This window comes from Carcharodon carcharias, chromosome 18 (assembly GCF_017639515.1).
Source record: "Carcharodon carcharias isolate sCarCar2 chromosome 18, sCarCar2.pri, whole genome shotgun sequence".
NCBI classification, from domain to species: domain Eukaryota; kingdom Metazoa; phylum Chordata; class Chondrichthyes; order Lamniformes; family Lamnidae; genus Carcharodon; species Carcharodon carcharias.
In genome coordinates, this window is record NC_054484.1 from 101395859 (window position 1) to 101418237 (window position 22379).

The 22379-nt window shown below is 39.4% G+C and overlaps 1 protein-coding gene across 6 annotated transcripts in view; it reads left to right on the plus strand.

The window, feature by feature from the left end:
• LOC121290611 (ribosomal protein S6 kinase alpha-3) overlaps positions 1–22379 on the plus strand; it is a 97559-nt gene that overhangs the window by 40832 nt on the left and 34348 nt on the right. For all 6 annotated transcript variants that reach the window (XM_041211277.1, XM_041211276.1, XM_041211278.1 and 3 more), the window contains 8 exons: positions 1953–2072; positions 6080–6161; positions 11933–12013; positions 15142–15221; positions 16860–16966; positions 17182–17219; positions 19245–19387; positions 22220–22290. In XM_041211277.1, the coding sequence (XP_041067211.1) occupies positions 1953–2072; positions 6080–6161; positions 11933–12013; positions 15142–15221; positions 16860–16966; positions 17182–17219; positions 19245–19387; positions 22220–22290 (722 nt within the window). The remainder of the gene's footprint in view (positions 1–1952; positions 2073–6079; positions 6162–11932; positions 12014–15141; positions 15222–16859; positions 16967–17181; positions 17220–19244; positions 19388–22219; positions 22291–22379) is intronic.

The window sequence follows — 22379 nt, forward strand, 5'->3', positions numbered from 1 at the left end:
AATTATTTTGTACCTTTCGGCTTAAAAAAACTGGTCTTCAAGTCTCCAGAAAGATTTCGATCAGCTTAAGGTCTATTGTAGGGAAAACTCCACAGTAAAAAGGACATTAAGTTAAGTAAGTTAACAGCTAAAGTGAAATAGTGATAAAATAGAATGGATGAAAAATTGGCTCAATAGCGGGAAACAGATGGTAGCCATGCTTCAGAGAGATTATTTATTTGGTAAAACAAACCAGTCCATGCAGCAAGCATTATGTCAGCGTGACAACACAGTCAGCTTTTCATTCTGGTCTGGTGTATGATTTCTGGGATCGAATTCAAATTTAGGAAGGGTAATCACAATTGCAAATTGCCATTTTCCCATTTGTGTTGCATTAATTTTGAGTATTTTTTTTTAAAAAGAGAACTTATTTTGCACCTGAGGTGAGAGATGCTGAGGCATCAAACATTCCCTGGTCAATTATTGCACAACCATAAGCAGGCTAAAGTTTCCTTGATACTGTCCCAATAGTGTGCCTCATGATCAGCCCAAGAAGAGCTACTACGCTAGTGTGACATTTTCCATTTCCCACACCAACCATCCTGTACCAGTGTCGACTTGGGGGTAGTTTTATGCTTAAACTTGAACCGATGAAGAATGTTATTGAGCACCTAGACTCCATTTTATGCAGACCCTTACAGCCAGCAGACAGAGGAGACTTTCATACCATCTGTGGGCTAGATTTGAACCTAAATCTGAAGTGAACAGCCAGCATCATGCCTATTTGGTACCCAGTTACCTATTGCAACCTGTTAAGAGCCCACTTGTGTTTGGATTATTAATAGTTCAGCCACAGGCATCCTTTTTCTACAAACTACTTGGAAGTTGTATTCATGTGGGCCCTCGGCCATTGAGTTGATAACTTAGCTCGTTAATTTGCCTACCATTCAAAGTTTTCAGGTATCTACTCTATAGCTAGAAACTGTCCTTGTCATAATTGGTCATATTTAATATGGCAAGCTAGCTGCGCAGGTCTTGCCTAAGATTGCTTTTCTGGATGATTTAGATAGAAAAATTGTTCTAATGTTTTAATCTGCTATGTGTGGATGCTTCCAAAGCCATCATGTATCGCTGAGTAATGTAGGCAGCATCAGCAAATGTTTGTTACCTATACTGTAAGGATCCAAGAAAACAAATGACTAAATAACAAGGTGACAAATGGTGAGGTGGGGGGGGGGGGGGGGGTTTGTATCCTACAAAACTACCATTCAATCTTACAAGAAACCTAAAATCCGATAAAGGGACATTCCACCTGTTCCGCAACTGCTTCCTAAGCAGGTAACATATGCAAGATTTCTACGAGACAGTTGTCACACTGAGGAAATATTAGAGCATAGATTTAATCACTGTAATCCCTGCTGGTTAGCCCTGACAGGTGCATGGCGCCTACCTGTGTGCTCACCTCTTAAATCTATTGTACTTTATTTGCCACTGCAGATCTGGAATGAAAGAAGATAGGTAATCAGTTTTCTGTAGAACAACTTTCACTCTCCATCTCGCAGACACAATTCCATCTATCTGCTGGATGTGTAGGTGGGGTATGATTTGTTTGTTTAGCTGCAGGTCAAAGCAAACTAGCACGTTCTGAATGTTTATATGGTCTGGATAAGGAACCATGTGAGACATCAGCTATCAGCAGCATCTGATTTTACTTGATGCATCATGGCGGGCTGTAGAAAATGCATATAGTTGAAAATGGCTACCTCAAATTCTTGACTAAAGTTGAAATTCACTTGCAAACCTTGCTATTATGGATTTAGATTAAGTATTTATACTTACGTAGATGCAGCCTGTAAGAAGTTATGCAGAAAGTACTTTTTTCTTCGTTGAGTTTGGATGTTTAATTGCTGTATTTTGAATAAGCATTTGGTATGGTATGAAACTGGATGTTTGTTTTTCTTCCCCATCTTCAGCAAGATCAAGAAAATGAACAGGAGATACCAATTACGTGCCTTGTTAAAGAAGGCTGTGAAAAGGCTGATCCCTCACAGTTTGAATTACTTAAAGTTCTGGGACAAGGGTCATTTGGAAAGGTATGTCATTAGAAGTTGAAATGTACAACATAACCTGAAAATATTTGATCAGCATTGCAATATTAACTAAACTTGTTTTTCAACATCAATGTACAGAATGATGCTCTGAATTTTTGTTGATTCCAATTTAAAAAGTATTGCATTTTTTGGTATTTGACGATCTAGCAATTTTTATTGGAACTGGGGAGAATAGGATCATCACTGCTGAGGCTGCCACAATGCTGATGCTATTTTTTAACCAGTAATTTTACTTGCTAACCAATCAGCAATGTGTCTAATATGGACTGGGCCTAAGGCACCTGGTTACAGGGGAGAAATTGAACAACAGGTATATAATTCCTAAAATAAAAACAAAATACCGTGGATGCTGGAGATCTAAAATAAAAACAGAAAGTACTGGAAAAACTCAGCAGGTCTGGTGGCACCTGTGGAGAGATAAACAAAGTTGATGTCTCTAGTCCAAAATGACTCTTCTCCTCCGGAGGTAGATAATTCCTCCTGTTGTCTTGACCAAGGTTGGCTTCTGACGTTTCAACGTCTCAATTTTTCATTTTCTTAAATTCTTGTACTTTTTTCAAATCCTTCTGACCTCATCCTTCCTTAGCTCTGTAACCTTCTCCAGTCCAACGACTTTCCTAGATCTCTGAAACTCCAGTTTTGGTTTCTTGTGCAACCCTGATTTTTATTGCTGCACTGTTAGTAGCCAACACTTGCTTGGGCCCAAACTCTGGAATTCCCTCCCTCAGTCCTTCCTCCTCTTTCTCCTCCATGAAGGCACTCCTTGAAATTTACCTAATTGATCAAGCTTTTGGTCATCTGTCCTAACCTGTGCTTACGTGGCTCTGCCATTTTTTTTAATGCTCCTCTGAAGCATCTTGGGATATTTTACGATCTTGGTGTTATATAAACATGAGCTGTCCGAATAATCAAAACAGATGAGTGCGATGCACTGTGTAGCTAAAAAATTAAGCAAATTAAAAAAGCAGAATTTTTATTAAGAGGCTTATGCATCTTCTGTGCTTGTTTATCCAGCCCTAACTAGAATTTCTAACTACCCACATCAACTGAGGACATTGAAGCTACAAGTGTGTTTTGGACTAATTTTATCACAAAGTACAACCTGCTACTGAAATCTTCATATTATGTGTATCTAAATTTTTTTCAAAATAGCCCAGACTACTAAATTTATTTATTCATTGGAATTCTCATCTTAGAGGGCTGTGGATGCTCAGTTGAGGAGTATATTCAATACAGAGATCAATAGATTTTTGGACACTAAGGAAATTAAAGGTTATGGGTATAGGCAGAAAAATTGAGTTGTTCAAAAAAAGTCTGAGCTCTTGCAGAAATAGGCTGATTGATCTTGAGAAGGAAGCAATTTTAAATTGCAAAGTCTGGCTGGAAACGGTGACATGAATGAAAGTACATTGCAGAAATTAGAAAAAAATTAACTTTTTTTCTTAGAATGTTAAATCATTCCGAGAGTCTGGTACCTGAGTTTACCTTGCCACAAGCGTTTGAAAGAAAATGTAGAAACTGAAGTTATGAAGAAATGGGTTAAGGAACATTTACAGTTGGAGTTTCCAAGATTTGCGAACCTGAATTAAGAAAACAGTTTAAGTCAAAAAGTTCTTCCAATAAAAGGTTTCTAGTGAAATGAACAGTTTGTAGTGAAAGATGACACTTGTAGAAATTGAGGGAAGTGTAGAAAATTGTGAATTACTTAGAGCAAAAAGATTGACTTGGACGTAGGATGAATGACTGCACAAGACACCAAGGCAACATATCACTGTACTTACTTATCCAGCACTAACTTGAGTTCCTAACTGTTTGGATCTTTGAGGACATTGCAGTTATCAAGTGAGAGGAATTTTCAGGCAATTTTTTTGCAAAGTGTAATGTACTTCTATAAGTATCAGAGCATGGTGGGGCAACAACTCTTTTTTTTTCAAATGCATGCCACAAAATAGTCTTAAGTTGTTTGTGTTATTGCAGGAGCTTTTACCTCTAAAACAACATTTAATCACTAGACAAATCTGGCGAAAAGTCATTTTTCCTTGCTGTGGGTGGAAACAAGTTCCCTTTGGTTGTCACTTACCTCAGCAAAATGTATGAACATCTGGTGATTTTTGTCATTTGTTGTACTGGTTCAAACAGAACTTATACAGAAGGTTGAAAGACTAATTAGAAATAAAATTACTCCACATAAAGATTTGTACATAGTCAAAGGTCATGAACTTGGGCTCAGCAATTCAATTTTCACAGTACTGAAGTAAATAAGTCCTTAGACCTTGGTAATTCACATTATCTTGCACGTTTATGTGCAAAGAAAGCTGGAAACTAAGCATGGATGTGAAAATTTTAGCTCTGCATTGCTATTTCAAGTACTGTAGGGACAGAATGGAATCTGACTATTATATAAGAACACAAGAGATATGACCAGGAGTAGGCCGTATATCCTTCGAACCTGCTCCACCATCCAGTAATATCGTGAATGAAACCTACCTCAACTCCACTTATCTGTCCTTTGTGTGCCCAGAAACCTACCATGGTCTTGTATAGCACAGAAGGAGCCATTTGGCCCATTGCGTCCTTGTCAGCTCTCTGCAACAGCAACTCGGCTAGTCCAACTTACCTGCCTTTTCACATAGCCCTGCATATTTTACTGTTCCAATAATTATCAAATTCCCTTTTGAAAGCCACAGTTGAATTTGCCTCCATTACACTTCCAGAAAGAGCATTCCAGACGTTAGCTGTTGGCTACTTAAACAAGTTTTTCCTCATGTCACTTATTGTCCTTTTACCATTCACCTTAAATCAGTGTGCTCTGGTTCTTGACCCTTCCATCGATGGGAACAGTAACTCCTTACCTACTCTGTCCAGACCTTTCATGATTTTGACCACCTCTATCAAATCATCTCTGTGTTATCAATGTCGGTCTTCAATGTCCTTAGCAACTGAGCATCCACAGCTCTCTGGGCTAGAGAATTCCAGAGGTTCACGTTCCTCTGAGCAAGAATATCTCTCCTCATCTAAGTCCTAAATGGCCAACCCCTTATCCTGAGACTGAAGTGATGAAGCTTCAAACTGTGGTTAGAAAAGTTTTATCAAAGCTTGGGGGTCATGAATTTGAACTCCACTGAAAGCTTTAGGTAATGCCAAAGCTAGAAAACTAGCGATCTCTCTTTAAGTGAGTCAAAACACAGCTGTACAAAAGGTCCTTGTGTGTTCTTTTGGTGGCTGGTAGAAGGCCTTCAGTGAAGCTGGCTGGGCATATGTAAGTAGTTTTAATAGTTACTAGGCAGTTGTTATGATTCTGGGGATTTATATACTTCTCTCATGAATTATTCTCCACAATCCATTTCTTTATTTACCAGCATTATTCCTATACCAATTGTGTCTTTGGTTAATGTATTGTTCTCGAAGCATCATGTATCCTGTTTTACTGTTAACTTGTGCAGGGATAAGCATTGGTGGGGGTGACAGTTTAGCATTACTTCTCATGCCTGAGCTTGATTGAATCACAGATATCCGTAACTCCATTTGTAATTGGGCCTTTTCCCACCATTGGTGGCTGTGCCTTCAGCAGCCTAGGTTCCAAGCAATGTTCCGTGTAAGCTCCGCAATCGCCCATGAGTCCTGTGTAGACTGCATGCAATTTGATTCATTTGAATTACTGCTCCATGCGGTACCCCACAAATTTTAAAGGGTCCGACCGCTTAAACAAATCTCCCGCACTGCATAAAGAAATTGGAGCGTCCCAAGCTCTGGAGTTCTCGCCCCCCCCCCAAAACTTCTACCTTTTTCATCTTGCCAAGCCCTCTTATTTAAAGCCTACCTTTTTGACCAAGCCTTTAGTTACTCCTCCTGGTAGCTCTTCCTTTGGCGTAGTGTTGATTTTTGATCGGGCTTCTGTGAAACTCCATAGGATGTCATTTTTACATTAAAGGTGGTAAAGAAGTGCAAATTGTTGCATAAAATGTGCTTTTTTTTCTCCCTACATTTAGGTGTTTCTGGTTAGGAAAACCCATGGGTCTGATGTTGGGCAACTATATGCTATGAAGGTGCTTAAAAAGGCTACATTAAAAGGTAAGTACTTAATTTATTTTAATGCAGATTTTTCCTGAATTTGTATTCATGGTAAATGACATTATTGTATAGCATTACTCCTTTGACAATGCTTTTAATTCCATATTCTGATGTGACCTCCACCGTGCTTTGAATAAACAATTTTTTTTGCCTACTTCTGTTATTTGCAATTCTGATTTATGGATATGCATGAGCATTCCATTAAAGGTGAATTAATTCCAATGGATGAACTGAGGAAGTCACATGGATTAAAATCCCAGGTATAATTTATCGATAGTGTACAAATTATTTTAGTCTACTTTTGAGTTGGAGGTGGTACCAGCCTAGGCTTCAAACTCATCATGAACCCATAGCTACTGCATGTGTCCTTGCATAGGATAAATTGCCAACAGCGTGTATGAAAATAAAATGACAGTTACCCTCACTGAAGCTTTTCCCTCTACAAGACTTCATTTAGTAAAATGCTTTTTATCTGCAGAGGATGTGCCAGTTGTACATGATACGTCCGGTTTCTGGTGCCTGTACTCTGCCCCATCAATAGCGATGTGAAGAATGTTGGAAAGAAAATGGAAAATCTACACTTAACATTCTAAAATGGCTGTAACAAAGTACTAATTCCAGAAATCTTTATTGTGCTTTTTGCCTTCATCTGAGTTTTGGGAGCAGCGGGGAGAGCAAGACAATGGAGAACATGAGCAAAGGAATGAAGAAAAAAAAAGACACAAAATTGTTGCGAGAGAGAGTGGGGAAGGAGGTGGTAAAAGAGAGTAACCTAGCACAAGTAGATGGGGAAATGTGATTTAGATAGTAAAAAATAAATGGTTAATGGAAGGAATTTGGGGAAGAGAGAGTTCATGTACAAAGTAGGCGTATTCCTTTGAAGGGACAAGGTAGAGCATCCAAAGCTAATGCACATGAATGACAAAGGAAAATAAAGTGTTAATAAAACAAGAAAAGGCGACCTTCAGGAGCAAGATTCTGTTAGTAACCAGGAGGATTTTGGAAACTGCAAGAGGGAATTGATGAGGAGACCTTATGAGAAAAGATTAGTAGGCAACACTAAATTGGACCCTAAAACATTTTATAAACATAAAAAGTGTAAGGTTACACTAGCTAGGGAAAAAGTTGGGCCTATTAAGGACGTAAGTGGAAATCTTCATGTTGAGATGGAGGAAATGGCTGAACCATAATAAGTACCACAGAACGATAGAAAAGTTATGGTGCAGAAAGAGGCTATTGAGTCCATTGTGTCTGCACTGGGCAAAAAAGAGAACAAAAAGAAAATAACAGAATAGTAATGCTAAAGTACACCCCCCAACCTAACTAGCAGCTCATTTTAATCCCACTTTCCAACACCTGGTCCGTAGCCTTGCAGGTTACAGCACTTAAGGTGCAGATCCAGTTACCTTTTTAAATGAGTTGAGTGTTTCAGCCTCAACTACCAATTCAGGCAGTGAATTCCACTACACTCTGAATGATAAAGTTTTACTCGTGTTCCCTCTAATCCTCCTACTAAAAAGATCCAAAAGCCCCTCCAAGCTACTCACCATCCTGACTTGGAAATATATCACTGCTCCTTCACAGTCACTGGGTCAAAGCCCTGGAACTCCCTCCCTAACAGCACTGTTGATGTACCTATACCACATGGACAGCAGCGGTTCAAGAAGGCAGCTCATCACCACCACCTCAAGGGTGATTAGGGATAGGCATTAAATGCTGGCCCAGCCAGCGACGTCCACATCCTGTAAATGAATTTTTAAAAACCTCTGGAAACAGTGCTTTGCTACAGCTATTTTAGAGTGTTAAGTGTAGATTTTCCATTTTCTTTCCAATATTCTTCATTTTTGAGTTCTGGGAGTTGGGGGGCGATAGAGAGGCAATGGAGAACATGAGCAAAGAAATGAAGAAGGAAGAAAAGACAAAATCTATGCCTCCTGGTAATTGACCTCTCAGATAGCGAAAACAGCTCTTTCCTTTCTACCCTATCTAGACCCCTCATAATTTTGTACACCTCAGTTGGGTTACTCCTCAGCCTTTTCTAAGGAAAACAACCTTCGCTTATCCAATCTTTCCCCATAGCTGCGATTTTCAAGTCCTGGCAATATTGTTGTAAATCCCCTCTGTAATTTCTCCAGAGCAATTACGTCCTTCCTGTAACGTGTGACCAGAACTGTACACAAAATTCCAGCTGTGGCCTAACCAGCGTTTTATACAGTTCCAGCATTATATAAGGATAAAAACAAAATACTGTAGATGCTGGAAATCTGAAACAAAAACCGAAAATGCTGGAAAATCTCAGCGGGCCTAATAGCATCTGTCGAGAGAAGAACAAGAGTTAACGTTTCGAGACCACATGACTCTGAGTCATATGGACTCAACGTTAACAATGTTTTTCTCTCCACGGATGCTGTTAGACCTGCTGAGTTTTTCCCAACACTTTTAGTTTTTGTTCCAGCATTACATCCCTGATTTTATATTCAATAACTTATCCAATAAAGGAAAGCATTCTATATACTTTATTTACCACCTTTATCCACCTATAAGGCCATCTTCAGGGGCCTGTGGACTTGCACTCCAAGTCTCTCACTTCCTCTACCCGTCTCAATATCTCCCCGTTTTTTGAGTATTCCCTTGCTTTGCCCTCCTCAGATGCAGTACCTCACACTTTTCTGGATTGAATTTCATTGTACACTTCTCCGTCCACTCAACCAAACCATTGATATCATTCTGGAGACAACTATCCTCTTCACTATCAATTACATGGCCAATTTTTGTTCATCTGCAAATTTCCTAATCATATGCCCCCTTCCGGTCTCACTGGATATAAGAGTAGTACTGGAGGGTTGCTCATGTTGTAGCATGATTCAAGAAAGGGGAAGAGTGATTAAGCTGGGAAACTACAGAATGTCGGTAGTGAGGAAATTATTAGAAACCATTCAGGTACAAAATAAACTTTCATTTGGAAAGGAATAGGTTAACCAAGCATGATTAAAGACAAATCATATCTGACTGACCAGATTGAATTCTTTGAGGTCATTGAGGTAGGTTGATTAAATGGCATATATGGACTTTTGGAGGGTTTTTAACACAGACTGTAGAGGCTTAGTAAGATGGACTTAAAGGGAAAATGGCAGTATGGTTACATAATTGGTTTAGTAACAGGAAACGATGCATGATGGTGGATGGATGATTTTCAGACTGGGAGGCGATTTGCATTGGTGTTCCCCAAGAGTTAGTTTTGGGACCATTATTCTTGAATTTTTTTTTAAACTTGGGTTGTAGGGAGCAACATTATAGTCTGTAGATGGTGTGAAACTTGACAACGTAGTCAGTACTGTTGAGGATAGTTGTAGACTTTTGGATGGCATACAGGGTGGTGAAATGGGCAAAAACCTGGCAGATGGAGTTCAATATGTGATGTATTCAGCAGAATACTATTAATAGCATTATTTTGTAAGTGTAGATGATCTGAGCCTTTGTGCAAAAACCTGAATCCTTAAACGTGGCAGCCCAAATTGACAAGGTGCTTTAAAAAAGCATATGTATTTATAACTAGAATAATGGAATATAAAAGCAAAAAGCTGGTACTAGAACTTTATTGTTTAGGCTCAGGTGAAGAATTGCAGACAACTCTAGGCCTTACACTTATGAAAGATGTAAAGGCCTTAGAAATTGTACAGACTTGTTAAATGATGGGGCTGTTACCAGGGGCCAAGGACTTCAATTACAATAAAAGGTTGGAAAAGTTAACTGTTCTTCTTGGAACAGAGAAAGTTAAAAGATGACCTAATAAGAGGATAGAAAATTCCAGATGAAAGGTTTTGATAGAGCAGGTGGAGAAAAGTTATTCCCTTTGGCAGTAGGTCATTAATCAGAGGTCTTATCCTTTGTCAATGCTTTTAAGTCTTTAAAGGGGAGCCGGGGAGAATTGCTTCACTAAGTTGTTGGGATCTGATATGTTCTAATCTGTAATCTGATGCAACTCATAAATAATTTTAAAAGGTACTTGAACTTATAGGGTTACAGGCTTCGCCCTTTCAAAAAGTCAGTAAGGGCATGATGGGCCAAATGGCTTCCTCCTGTGCTGTAGGGTTTTATGATCTATGAACCTATATCGAGGAAGAGGAGGGAAAATCTGCTCAGTGGGTATTATTGTATATGCTATAGTTTGGTCGGTTGGGATTGGGTTATGCAAACTCTCGGCAGTTCTGTGACCTAGTATGATTATGAAATCTGATATAGTATCACTCTCAAGTTTTCTTTTGTGAATAAATTTTTTATTAACTTCAGGAATTTATGCTATGCATTGTTAAAAGTTCCCATGAGAAATTTAAATATAGTACCGTGATCCATCATGCCAAATAAATACCTCAAATATTAGGTGTGGGTGTATCGCCTGGTGGTTTTAAGCTGTCAGTGTTCAAGTACTTTATGCATTTAGTCGTTTGGTAGTACAGAACTTGAGTATTGCTGAAAAAAGGCATTTTGTCAAAGCTTTTTGTCTTGCACTCATCAGGACAGTCGCAAGAATACCAATGTTAGGGGAAGCAACAACTTAATTTTGTATGAGAAAACAGTGCAGATTGGTTGGGAAGTGGATGAAAAGCTTCAATAAAATGTCTTTTTTCAGCAATACTTCAAGCATTCTTGCCACTCAGCAGTTCAAGACCATTTCAGTACCTCTGCACCACCAGGCAATGCTCAACTTTCTGTTTATGCTCAAAGATTATAGAAAAGTCACTATGGGAGGCTCCATGACCTTTCCTTTTCTCATACTTCCTCTTCACATGATCTGCAGTTTTTACATAAAATAAGAAGCAATGACTTTAACCATGCAGAAGATTGAGGAGTGCTGTGATCAAGTTCTTTAAAATGTTAAAATGATTCGCTTGAGTGGATAACAGAAGTTATTTGCACTGGTGGTGAGTAAAGAACAAGGAGCTATGATTTTAAGACTGAAAAATTAAAATGAGGAATGAAATCGGGAATGCATTTTTTGTGCACAAGGAAGCAGAAATTTGGAATTCTAGTCTCTTCTCCACCCCTCTTCCCCACCCCACCACCCAAAAAAAGGGCTGTGTGTGGGGCGACAATTGACGCTTTCAAGACCTAAAGAGCAATAGATTTTTATTAGGTAAGGTTATTGAATGATATGGAGCAAAGGTGGGTGAATTGGAGTTGAGATGTAGATTAAACCATAGTCTAATTAAATGTTGAAGCAGGCTCGAATGGCTCAATGGCACACTCCTGTTCCTATATCTAATCTAACAGTGACAGTGAAAGCCTTGGTTTTTGTTTATCTTATGGTTGAGCAGTTAGTGCCCTGATTACTTTGCCTGCAAATGGACAACTTCTCTAAACAATGGAGCCCGGAAGAGCTCCATGAGGTAAATTTGTTGCTGTTTTTAATCTTATGGGTGTCCTGTCTCAACTCTTAGTTGAAATAGTGTTACCGAGCAGTGTACTTTGCTGTAAAACATGGTTCGACGTAAATCAAATACTTGTATATGTTAGTGGAGAAAATGGGAAGAATATAGCTTGATCAACATTTTCATAGGTTAATTTCCTTCATACTCAAGTATATGTGTTATAACTTTTCCTTGTTTTGATGTTTGTTTATATTCACAGCATTCTGTCAGCATATTTTACTGAACGAATAAATATTCAGTGACATCAATGGTATTTCAACATGTGTATATTTTATGTTACCACCGACTTGACTCACTAACGCATTTATAAAATTTGCATTGTTATTTTACCTTTCATCACAGTAAGAGACCGAGTTCGGACTAAAATGGAACGTGACATATTAGTTGAAGTGAATCATCCATTCATTGTCAAATTACACTATGGTAAGTTTGTTTTTCTTCTAAAGAAAGTCAAGCCTATGTAAAGGTATCAAATATAAATTGCAATAATCTTAGTAGATATGGATGGGAGTCAGTTGTTATTGATAATGAGGAGGAATTTCTTCTCTAACGGTAGTTAATCTGTGGAATTCTTTGCCACAGAGGGCTGTAGAAGCTGGGTCGTTAAGTATATTTAAGGTGGAGATAGACAGATTTTTAATCAATAAGGGAATTAAGTGTTATGGGGAAAAGGCAGGAAAGTGGAGTTGAGTATTATCAGGTCAGCTGTGATCTCATTGAATGGCAGAGCAGACCTGATGGGCCGAATGGCCTACTTCTCCTACATCTTATTGTCTTATAATCACCTAGTTGTTGAAGCCATTTGTGTTCTGACACCTTTCAGAACAAAAGCTTTTGGGATGTATGGAGGTGGTTCCTGTTTCTATTGCTATTGTTTGACACTTCTAGTCCATTAGTCCGAAGTGCTAGCCATGGCTCAGTTGGTAGCACGCTTGCCTTTCATTCAGAGGATTGTGATTTCAAGTCCCAATCTGGGACTTCAGCCCAAAATTCAACATTACTGAGGGAGTGCTGCATTGTTGGAAGTGCTGTCTTCAGATGAGACATTATGTTGTGACCCATCTCAGGTGGACATAGCTTGGTGGAACTGCCCTAGTTTAGTTCCATTCTTAGCTATCTACTTGTAACTAGAGAATCACCTACAATGGCTTCTCTTCCCACTCTTACTCTGTTACCTCTAGCATTCCCCAAAGAGGTTGGCCACCTTGTGTTTCTCAACTATATCGGTGATATCATCTATAAACACATCAGGATCCCTGTGTACGCAGATAACAGTTAGCCCTGTCTCTCCACTACATTCTTGAACTGTCCCTGATTTGTTACACTGCTTATCTGACATGCAGTATTAGATGAGCAGAAATTGTCTTCAGCTAAAAATTGGGAACACTGAAGCTGTTCCCTCTCCACTGTTTCCATGCCTGGTAAGTGTCTTAAGTTGTGCATGACTGTTTGCTCCTTTGTTGTGTTGACCCCAAGTTGAGTTTACAACCACATATCTGCACCAATACCAAGGCTGCCTGTTCCCACCTCCATAATGTTAACTCTGACCCTGCCTTAATTCACCTGTTATTGAAACCCTCATCCATGCCTTTGTTAGCTTTAGACTTGACTATTCCAGTGCTCTGCAGGCTGGCCTCCTATCTTTGGTGTGCTCACCGAAAACTCTGCTGCCTGTATCTTGCTCCAAATCTCATTCACCCGCCACCCCATGCTTGCTGATTTCCACTGACTCACTGTCCGACGATGCTTTCATTTTAAACTCCTCATCCCTCTTTGCAAAGCTCCCATAATCCTCACTCATCCTAATCTCAGTAGCCTCCTTCAACTCTACACCCCTTCAAGATCTTTGTTCTCCTCTAATTCTGGCCCCTTATACATCCCTGATTTTGATCACTCCACAATTGGCTGCTGAGGTCCTAAACTCTGGGATTCACTTCCTAAACCACCCCATCTCTCGTGGCGCGCTGTCCTCTGAAATGCTCTTTAAAACCTACCCCTGTAACCTTTCTATTGATCATTTCCCCAGATTTTTCTTTCTGGCTTAATGTCAAAAAGTGTGAAATATGTTTTTATTCATAGCCCTTTCACTAAGTGCCTTGGGGAATTTTACTACATTAAATGCATTATTTAACTGTTTTTAGCGTAATGAACCGTGGCCACCATTTGTTTGCTGTTAGTCACAAAGTTTAGGTCATTGTTGGTGGCACTTTGCTGCCTTATTTCCTATATTGTAATAGTGACAATTAACTGTAAAGTGCTTTGGGACATGCTGAGATTGTGAAAGGAGCTTTATAGATGCAGGTCCTTTTTATAAAGAATTGGAAATGGAGCATATCCATACATGTCTATACCCACAAGCTGGACTTGTTGCTTGTGAGGAATCGATTAACTGTTTCAGACAGAGTACATATCTTATTCAAAATGGATGCATCTTAAAACTCAAAACATGTTAATGACAAACATCTGCACTGATGGAACAAAAACAGAAAGTGCTGGAAAAACTCAGCAGGTCGAACAGTATCTGTGGAGAGAAGGACAGAATTGACGTTTCGAGTCTTCAGAGCACTGATGGGTTGAGTAAATGCATCGAGTGATTTATAATGGAGTCAGACAAGTTGACGGCCGACTTTGCATCTAGCAGAAAAGCATTGTGTTTAAGATTTTGCTGTCTAGTAGAAAAGCCAGGCTAGTTTTACAGTTTTAAAGAGTGAACTTCTATTTTTAAACGTTTAGGGATGAAGTTGGTCAATGCTAAGTTGCAAATTGGCAATTCATTGAAGTGAACAAATATGACTGTTTTAAACTGTTCACTTACCAACAGCCTTGGTTTAGACCCTGAGTCTTGTTCTGATGGTGTATGTTCAATCTACTGTTTGAAGAGAAGGGAATAATGAAGTCCTGTGACTCATTCCAGTAATTGATGTACACAAACCTTTAAATGTCCCAAAGAGTTTGAGACAAAATTGCCAGAACTGGAAAGGAGAAGGATTAGGGGTAGCAACTAAAGGAAGATCTAAGTGGCTGGTTTTCAAGTGGTTTTTGGAGGGAGGGACCAAGCAGAAAATTTTAACAGAGTGTAGAGGAATGTTGAGCTTCCAAGAGTATTCTGATAGTACTCCTGGGTCTCACAATTCACCTGGATTATTGGTGCAAAAAATGTACTTGAACAGTGGGGAATGTTTGCTGGAATGACCAGTGATGCTTAATCTGAGAAAATATTGAAGGTAGAAAGATAAAACTGTGCTGGCAAATTAACATAATAAAGCAAAAGGTAAATGAGAAACAGGGTATCAGGCAGAATTACAGAGCTGAAATGTTCTAAGCTGAACGTTTATTCTGAAGGTTTACAATTGCTATCTTTGGTGGCGAAACTTAAATTGAGACCAAAGCTGAGGTGCAATTCATTTACAAAACCAGTGGCGACACAGATCATTAACTAATGTAAAAATTGTATGAAGCACTTTAAGCCTATTCTAGTTTATTACCAAAATAACCTTCACTGCTGACTCCATTTAACTCATGCCCATAAAAAAGTAACTATCTTTTTAAAGCTTTCCAGACTGAAGGGAAGCTCTACCTTCTATTGGATTTTCTCAGGGGAGGAGACTTGTTTACACGGCTATCCAAAGAGGTAAGAACTTTAGATGTGCAATGCATTTTTATCCAAAATAAATATACACGGATTAGAAACGGATCAAAAGGACCAATATTATGCTTTGAAATATGTTGAGTATAGTTATCCAGGTGTAGTGCAATACGAACACCAAAACACTCAACTCAAGACAAAGGAGCAGCTTCAGTAAATTTTCTCACTGCATCCTCAGCTAGTTTCAATCACCTTGAAATTTTGAAGAGAAATTTTCCAGTCCCCACCATGCCAATTGGCCTGATGTTTTTGATCTGTGTTTTGCTCTCTTCCGGGGAGCTACATGGAAGCTAGAGTACACCTTGACCTGATGTGTAAGGCATCAGAAGAGTATAGGACAGGCTAGATGGAGCAGCTTTTTTTTCCCTATCTGACATTTTCATATGTTTATATGTAAGAGGCAGGCAAGCAGCTTTCACAAGGTGTATCACCTTTGGCAGGTGGTCAACAGTTTCACGTCTCAGATCAACTTAACCTGCAAGACCTAAATGCATAAGTACCTTCCTTTCTCTGCTTTACTGCCCAAGGTCCAGTTAGGGCTATATTTCCATTATTTCTTCCATGCTCTTCCCTCTACTCTCACTGACCAAAGGATAAGTTGATCTTGAGAGACAAGAAGATACATGAATATCCCACAATGTGCAACACAATCGCCTACTCCATTAATGAGCTTCTCTGCGTGTATTTTGCTTAATCCTACTTGGCCTCTTGTCAGCAAATAACCTGTATGTCTCACTCTGTGGTGGTGTTTAAATATGTTCCTGCAAATACTTCGTGATGGAAAATGCCTGAGAACCTGCTACCTCTACCCAATCTGGCCCACGTTTGTTTTTAGTCCAATTATGCGTTGACTCTGAGAGCCCCAGTAAAAGTATTGCTTAACTAAGGATCTTCAATAAAGGTAGCCTTTCCAGCATACCCCAGTCCTGAGAATATAGGAGAATAACTAAATTATGTTGGCCCTTGTGTCTGCAAACCATCATTGGCCTACCTTCTCATCAATTTCAGAATTCCCTGCTGTCACTTATGAACTCCTTTCAGAATTTGTTCCTTACGTCTGCAAGCCCTCAGGTCTTTGTTCGAAATGAGCCCTCTGCTCTTCCAACTATGGCCTGCCACTGCTCCATCACTCCCCTTCAATCCATTCCAGTTTCAACTGCACAATCTTCAGCTGTTTAGCTCAATATTCTACTACGCTCTGTTAAAATTTTCTGCTTGGTCATGCCACCCCAACCGCCCCCTCCCTCCAAAAACCACCTGAAAACCAGCCACTTAGATCTTCCTTTAGTTGCTACCCCTAATCCTTCTCCTTCCTCCTTTCTAGTTCTGGCAATTTTGTCTCAAACTCTTTGGGACATTTAAAGGCTTTGTGTAAGTGGAAGTTCTTGGTTCCAATTGTCTGTTTGTTTCTTTACAATTACTCTGGTATCCGCGTTAAGAAATAATTCATTTTTTAGTGGCTGAGGTTAATTATAGCAAAACTTCAACAAACCCGTAACCAACCGAAGAGTTGATTTTTTTTTTTTAGTCCCAAACATTTCTGTTTTTTGCACTAAATTTTGTATTTTGTTAAAAAGTTTGACTATTTGAACCTGCAACACCAATTATATCTATTCTCACAAGGTTATGTTCACCGAAGAGGATGTGAAGTTTTACCTTGCAGAGTTGGCACTTGCTTTAGATCATCTACATAGTCTGGGAATTATCTACAGAGATCTAAAACCAGAAAAGTGAGTTGTTTATAATTTTCAAACTCAGCATCAACCTACTTAATTATTCAAATGCTCCGGAGGATGTGTTCTGTTCAATGCTGTGTAGATATTATAAACAATCAAAGTTAGTTTTTCCCGTGGATTGTTTAGAAACGTAGCTTGTCAGAGCTGATAACTTAAGCTTAATGTGAAAAGCATTTTTCAAAGAATTAAGTGTAATTATTTTCTTTCAGTATTCTGCTGGATGAAGAGGGTCATATTAAACTGACAGGTGAGTAAATTCATTAATATGGGTTTTGCCAGTCGCTTGGGTACAACATAAAAATTAGTCTCACTTTTTGGGATAGTCGGATATTAAGACGGTGACCAAAACTTCAGAAGATGGTTCTCAAGCAGGAGCCATCAACTCCATAACGAGCTTCTTAATGTACACCAGCATCCTCGGCCATCTTACTCCTTTGCACTTTCTCCCCCCAAGCGTTTTCTCTTCTATTACTTAAGCTTCACTGGCCCTAATAGTAGGTTTATTTTAACCCCAGTTGTGAGCTAGCTTCTAGTTTAAACTACCACAGCCCATTCCCTGACCATGCTTGCTTTTTGCCTCAGTGACCACTGGGTCTTTTCTTAAATTAGACTTCCTGTGCATCAAGATGTTTCTGCACCAAACTACACAGTATAATTCAACTGCGAAGTCTCTAGGTCTGCTGCTTGGTTGCATAAATTTTAAAGTAACTTTCCTCACCACTTTTCCCTGCTGGGCCAGTGATTGCTTTTCAGCTTGAGCTACAGTTCAGTTCCTGGCTAGAAATTCACTCTCCTAGGACAAAGTACATTTTTCCATTGCTTCGGGATCCTATAGTGTGATCTCCAACTTTGCCACGTTTTTTTCTAACCCCTGCGCCCCTGGATGTTCATGCCCATGGAAATACCTATATTAGTGTGTCCTCTTGATACTCTACCTTTAAATAGCATCTGGAATCCAATCACCTGCTACACCTGTCTTCATATTTAAACAACAGTTTGTTGATGCTCCATGCCAATTTCAGTACATACTTTAACTTTATTCCACCACGTGAGCTCTCTGGACTCCTACGATTGTCTCCTCTCTCTTCCCTATTTGCTTCCACGTTATATGTGTTTTAATAATAGCTATGCAACCAGGCCTATATGACTTGTTTTCCCTGAGGTTGATTTGCGTGTACTATTTGCATGCTTTTTAAAAATTATTCACTCATGGGATGTGGGCATCACAGGCTAGGCCAGCATTTATTGCCTATCCCTAATTACCCTTGTTCAGAGGGCATTTAAGAGTCAACCACATTGCTGTGAGCCTGGATCACATGTAAGGTCCAGGTAAGGTCCATGAGACCAGTGGACGCATCCAGACCTCTAAAGAAAATTAGTGAACCCGATGAGTTTTTACAACAATTGGCCATGGTTTCGTAGTCATCATCAGACCTTTAATTCCAGATTTGTATTTAAATTTCACCATCTGCCATGATGGGATTTGAACTCAGGTCCCCAGAGCATTACCCTGGGTCTCTGGATTACTAGCCCAGTGACAATACCACTATGTTGTCACCTCCCCTTGCTCCAAACTGAAACCTGTCACTTCTATTACCACAGTTTTTTCTCTCCTTTTTCTTTTACCACTGTTCTTTTCACCCCTCATGGATCCCCCTCTAGTGTTGTCATGGCTCCTTTCATTTCTCCCTGCTTGGGCACTCTGTCCCCCCAAGCCCTATCCCAATCCTTCAACACTATTCAACCTGCCTACTCTCCTGTCATCCCAGGCTTGACTCCCTCTTGGATAAGCCAACAGCTTCCCTTATGTTTCTTGGCATCCTCGCGGGTTCATCGAGGCATTGGTCACTGCCTCCTTACAAGCAGCAACTCCAACTGCTTCAATCTGTTCTCTCACTGAGCTTCCAGTCCAGCATGCTTGTTGGGGCAGTAATCTTGCCAATCTCCTTCTTGTCAAACTCACCTCTCACAGTGCTGATCCTGTGGATTCTGCCAGTGGTTCGGCTACCACAGTGTCTCTACACATCTCCTTCCAGAATTTGTTCACTTAACAAGGCCTTTGTCATCCATGAACTTATTGTGGACAATTGCAAGACTATGCTGGCCCTAACAGAAACTTGGTTGAAGGGAGATAATACTTCTCCCCCAATTTGAAGTCTCCCCTCCTGGCTATACCTTTCACCAAATTTATTGGTTTGGCATCAGAAGACATAAAATAGTTGTACAAGCATTGTCTGAACATGAATTTTAAAGTAAATTATTTTAAAATTAGATTTTGGGTTGAGCAAAGAGTCTATCGATCATGAGAAGAAAGCCTATTCGTTCTGTGGTACAGTGGAGTACATGGCGCCAGAAGTAGTCAACCGAAGGGGTCACACTCAGAGTGCCGACTGGTGGTCTTTTGGTGTTCTCATGGTAAGCTTTTCTAACACTTCCACATTAGGCTTTATTTGCTGTAAGGAAGTACGTTCTTGTAAATTATTCATTCAGTTGTTTTCTCTCACACATGGAATACATTTGTTTCCCTCCATATTGATTTTCTTGGGAACTAGTTTAAATTACAAGAAGTGCTCAAAATTAAGCTTATTTTCTGGAAAATATCCTGCAGTTAGTTCCCCCTCTTCAGAAGTTTGTCTATCATTTCTGTTGTGTTTTTTAACATTTTCTGCATAAATTTTTTGGTTGGTTTGTGTATAGCCTTTGCATTTACCTTTGCCACTGCTAGAATTTCAAAATTGTATATTTTATAACTATGTGCTTTAGGGTGCTGATCATGCCCCTCCTATCATTCTCAAGATATGGACCTGAACTTAGCAGCACTTGATACCGAGACTATTTGGGTGATTGGGTCATTGATTGATTAAATGAGTGGGCAAAACTGTGACAGAGTTCTTTGTGGGAAAGCATGAGGTCATCCACTTTGGATTCAAGGAAGACAGATCAGAAACTGTAAGAAGTTAGGAACTGTAGAAGAGGAGAGCAATTCTTGGGTTCATTACAGAAATCACTGAGGATGAGTGGCCAGGTACAAAAATAGTGTTTTTTCAAAAGGCCAATGGAATATTAGCCTTTATCTCAAAAGGACTGGAATGCAGTGGAATTACGGTATAGTTGTGTGAAGCACTGGTTTGACTGCATCTTGGGTACAGCATTCATTTCTGGCACCACATAACCTCAGGAAGGGTATTGGAGTGGTTGCAACTTAGATTCGCCTTAATAACACTGGGGCTTAAAAGGCTAAGTTTTGAGGACATGGTGCATAGATTAGACTTGTAATTCCTTTCAGTATAGAAGATTATGGGATGAACTACTTGATTTGTCAAAGAGAATTAAAGGCAGATGAAGAGAAACTATTTCCTTTGGAGAAGGAGCCCAAGACAGGAGGGCATAACCTTAATATTGAACCGAGGCTTTTCCCGAGTGATGCCGTGAAGTCCTTTACACAAAGGTTGATGGAAACTTGGAACAATCTTCCTCAATCAGAAATGTTGAAACTGAGAGAAAATTTTAATGGTATTAAGGGATATGGAATCAATGCAAGGGCAAAGGAGTTGAAGTGCAGATCAGCAGTGTTGTAATACAAAGGCAGAACAGACTCAAGGGTTGAGTGACCAACATGTGCTCCTGTGCTTCAGTACAGTGAAGATTCAATTGGACATCAACAAGTGTTTGAACTATCTGTCCCATGACTACTTGAGCTTTCCACTTAAATGTTCTAGCCCCCCTTGACTGCAGTATTTCTGTCTGGGGTATTGATCACAGTAAGTGGTATTACAAGCTGTAATTTCTTACATGGAAATTAGCTAATATAACACCACTATACAAGAAAGGAGAGAGAAAACGGAAGCACAGACCAATTAGCCTGACAGCAGTCACCAGGAAAGTGTCAATATATTATTAAGGAACTCTTAACAATGCACTTAGAAAAGCATAGTATGATTAGAACAAGTCAACATGGTTTAACAAAAGGAAAATCCTGTTCAATAAATTTAGTAAAGATTTTTTGAGGATGTAATTAGTGGATTAGATAAAAGGGAACCAGTAGATTTGGTATACCTGGATTTCAAATAGGTTAATAGGTATGATAAGGGCTCATGGATTTGGGGATGATATATTAGCATGGATAGAAGATTGGTTAACAGACAGGAAGTGGATGGTAGAGGTAAATGGGACATTTTCATGTTGGCAGGCTGTGACTAGTGGAATGCAACAAGGATCAGTGCTGGAGCTTCAGCAATCAATTAATTACTTAAATGAAGAGAGAGTAATGAATCCAGGTACAAAGCTAGGTGGGAATGGAAGTTGTGAGGAGGACTGCAAAGAGGTTAAATGAGTGGGTAACAAGATGGCAAATGGAGAATGATGTGGGGAAATGTGAGGTTAATCATTCTGATTGTAAGAATAGAAAAGCAGAATATTAAAAGTTGTAAAACTTCTAAATTATGTTTGGAGAGATTTGGGTGTACTCAAGGAATTCAAAGCTAGCATGCAGGTACAGCCAGCAATTAGGAAAGCATATGGCATATAAGGCCTTTATTTCAAGGGGATTGGAATATAAGAATAAAGAAGTCTTGCTACAGTTGTGCAGGGCTTTAACACTGAGATACAATGTGCAGTTTAGGTCTCCATATTTACGGAAGGATATACTTGCATTGGAGGTGGTACGGTGAAGATTCACTAGATTGATCCCTGAGATGAAAGGGCTGGCCTATGATGAGAGGCCGAGTAAATATTGGTCTGTATTCTCTGGGGTTTATAAGAATGACAGATGATCTCATTGAAACATCAAGATTATGAAGATGCTTAGCAGGGTAGTTTTCCCTGGCTCAGGAATCTAGAGCAAGGTGGGGCATGGTCTCAGCGTAAGGGGCCAATCATTAGGACTGAGATGAGAAATTTCTTCACTCAGGTTGTCAATCTTTGGAATTTTCTAGCCCAGAGGGTTGTGGATGCACCATCATTGAATACATTTAAGGATGAAATAGACAGATTTTTGGTATCTCATGGAATAAAGGGATATGGAGAGTGGGCAGGAAAGGAGTTGGAGCCCAAAGTCATGATCGTATTGAATGGCAGAGCAGCCTTGACAGGCCTTATGGTCTTCTCCTGCTCGTATATCTTATGTTCTTGTGATTCAAACTATGTTACATTTCTGGGATATAACACCTTTTAAAGATTGTCAAATTTATTTCTAATTTCTTCAAAAATGCTGTTCAAGTAAATTTTCACTACATTTTGCCCCTCTAGTTTGAGATGCTTACAGGCACCTTGCCTTTTCAAGGGAAGGACCGAAAGGAAACTATGACGATGATACTGAAGTAAGTAATAAATCAGTGAATGTTGTAATTTTTAATGTGAATAAAATTGTTCTTAATGTTTTATTCTGCAAGCTTCTTACTGTTTGTAT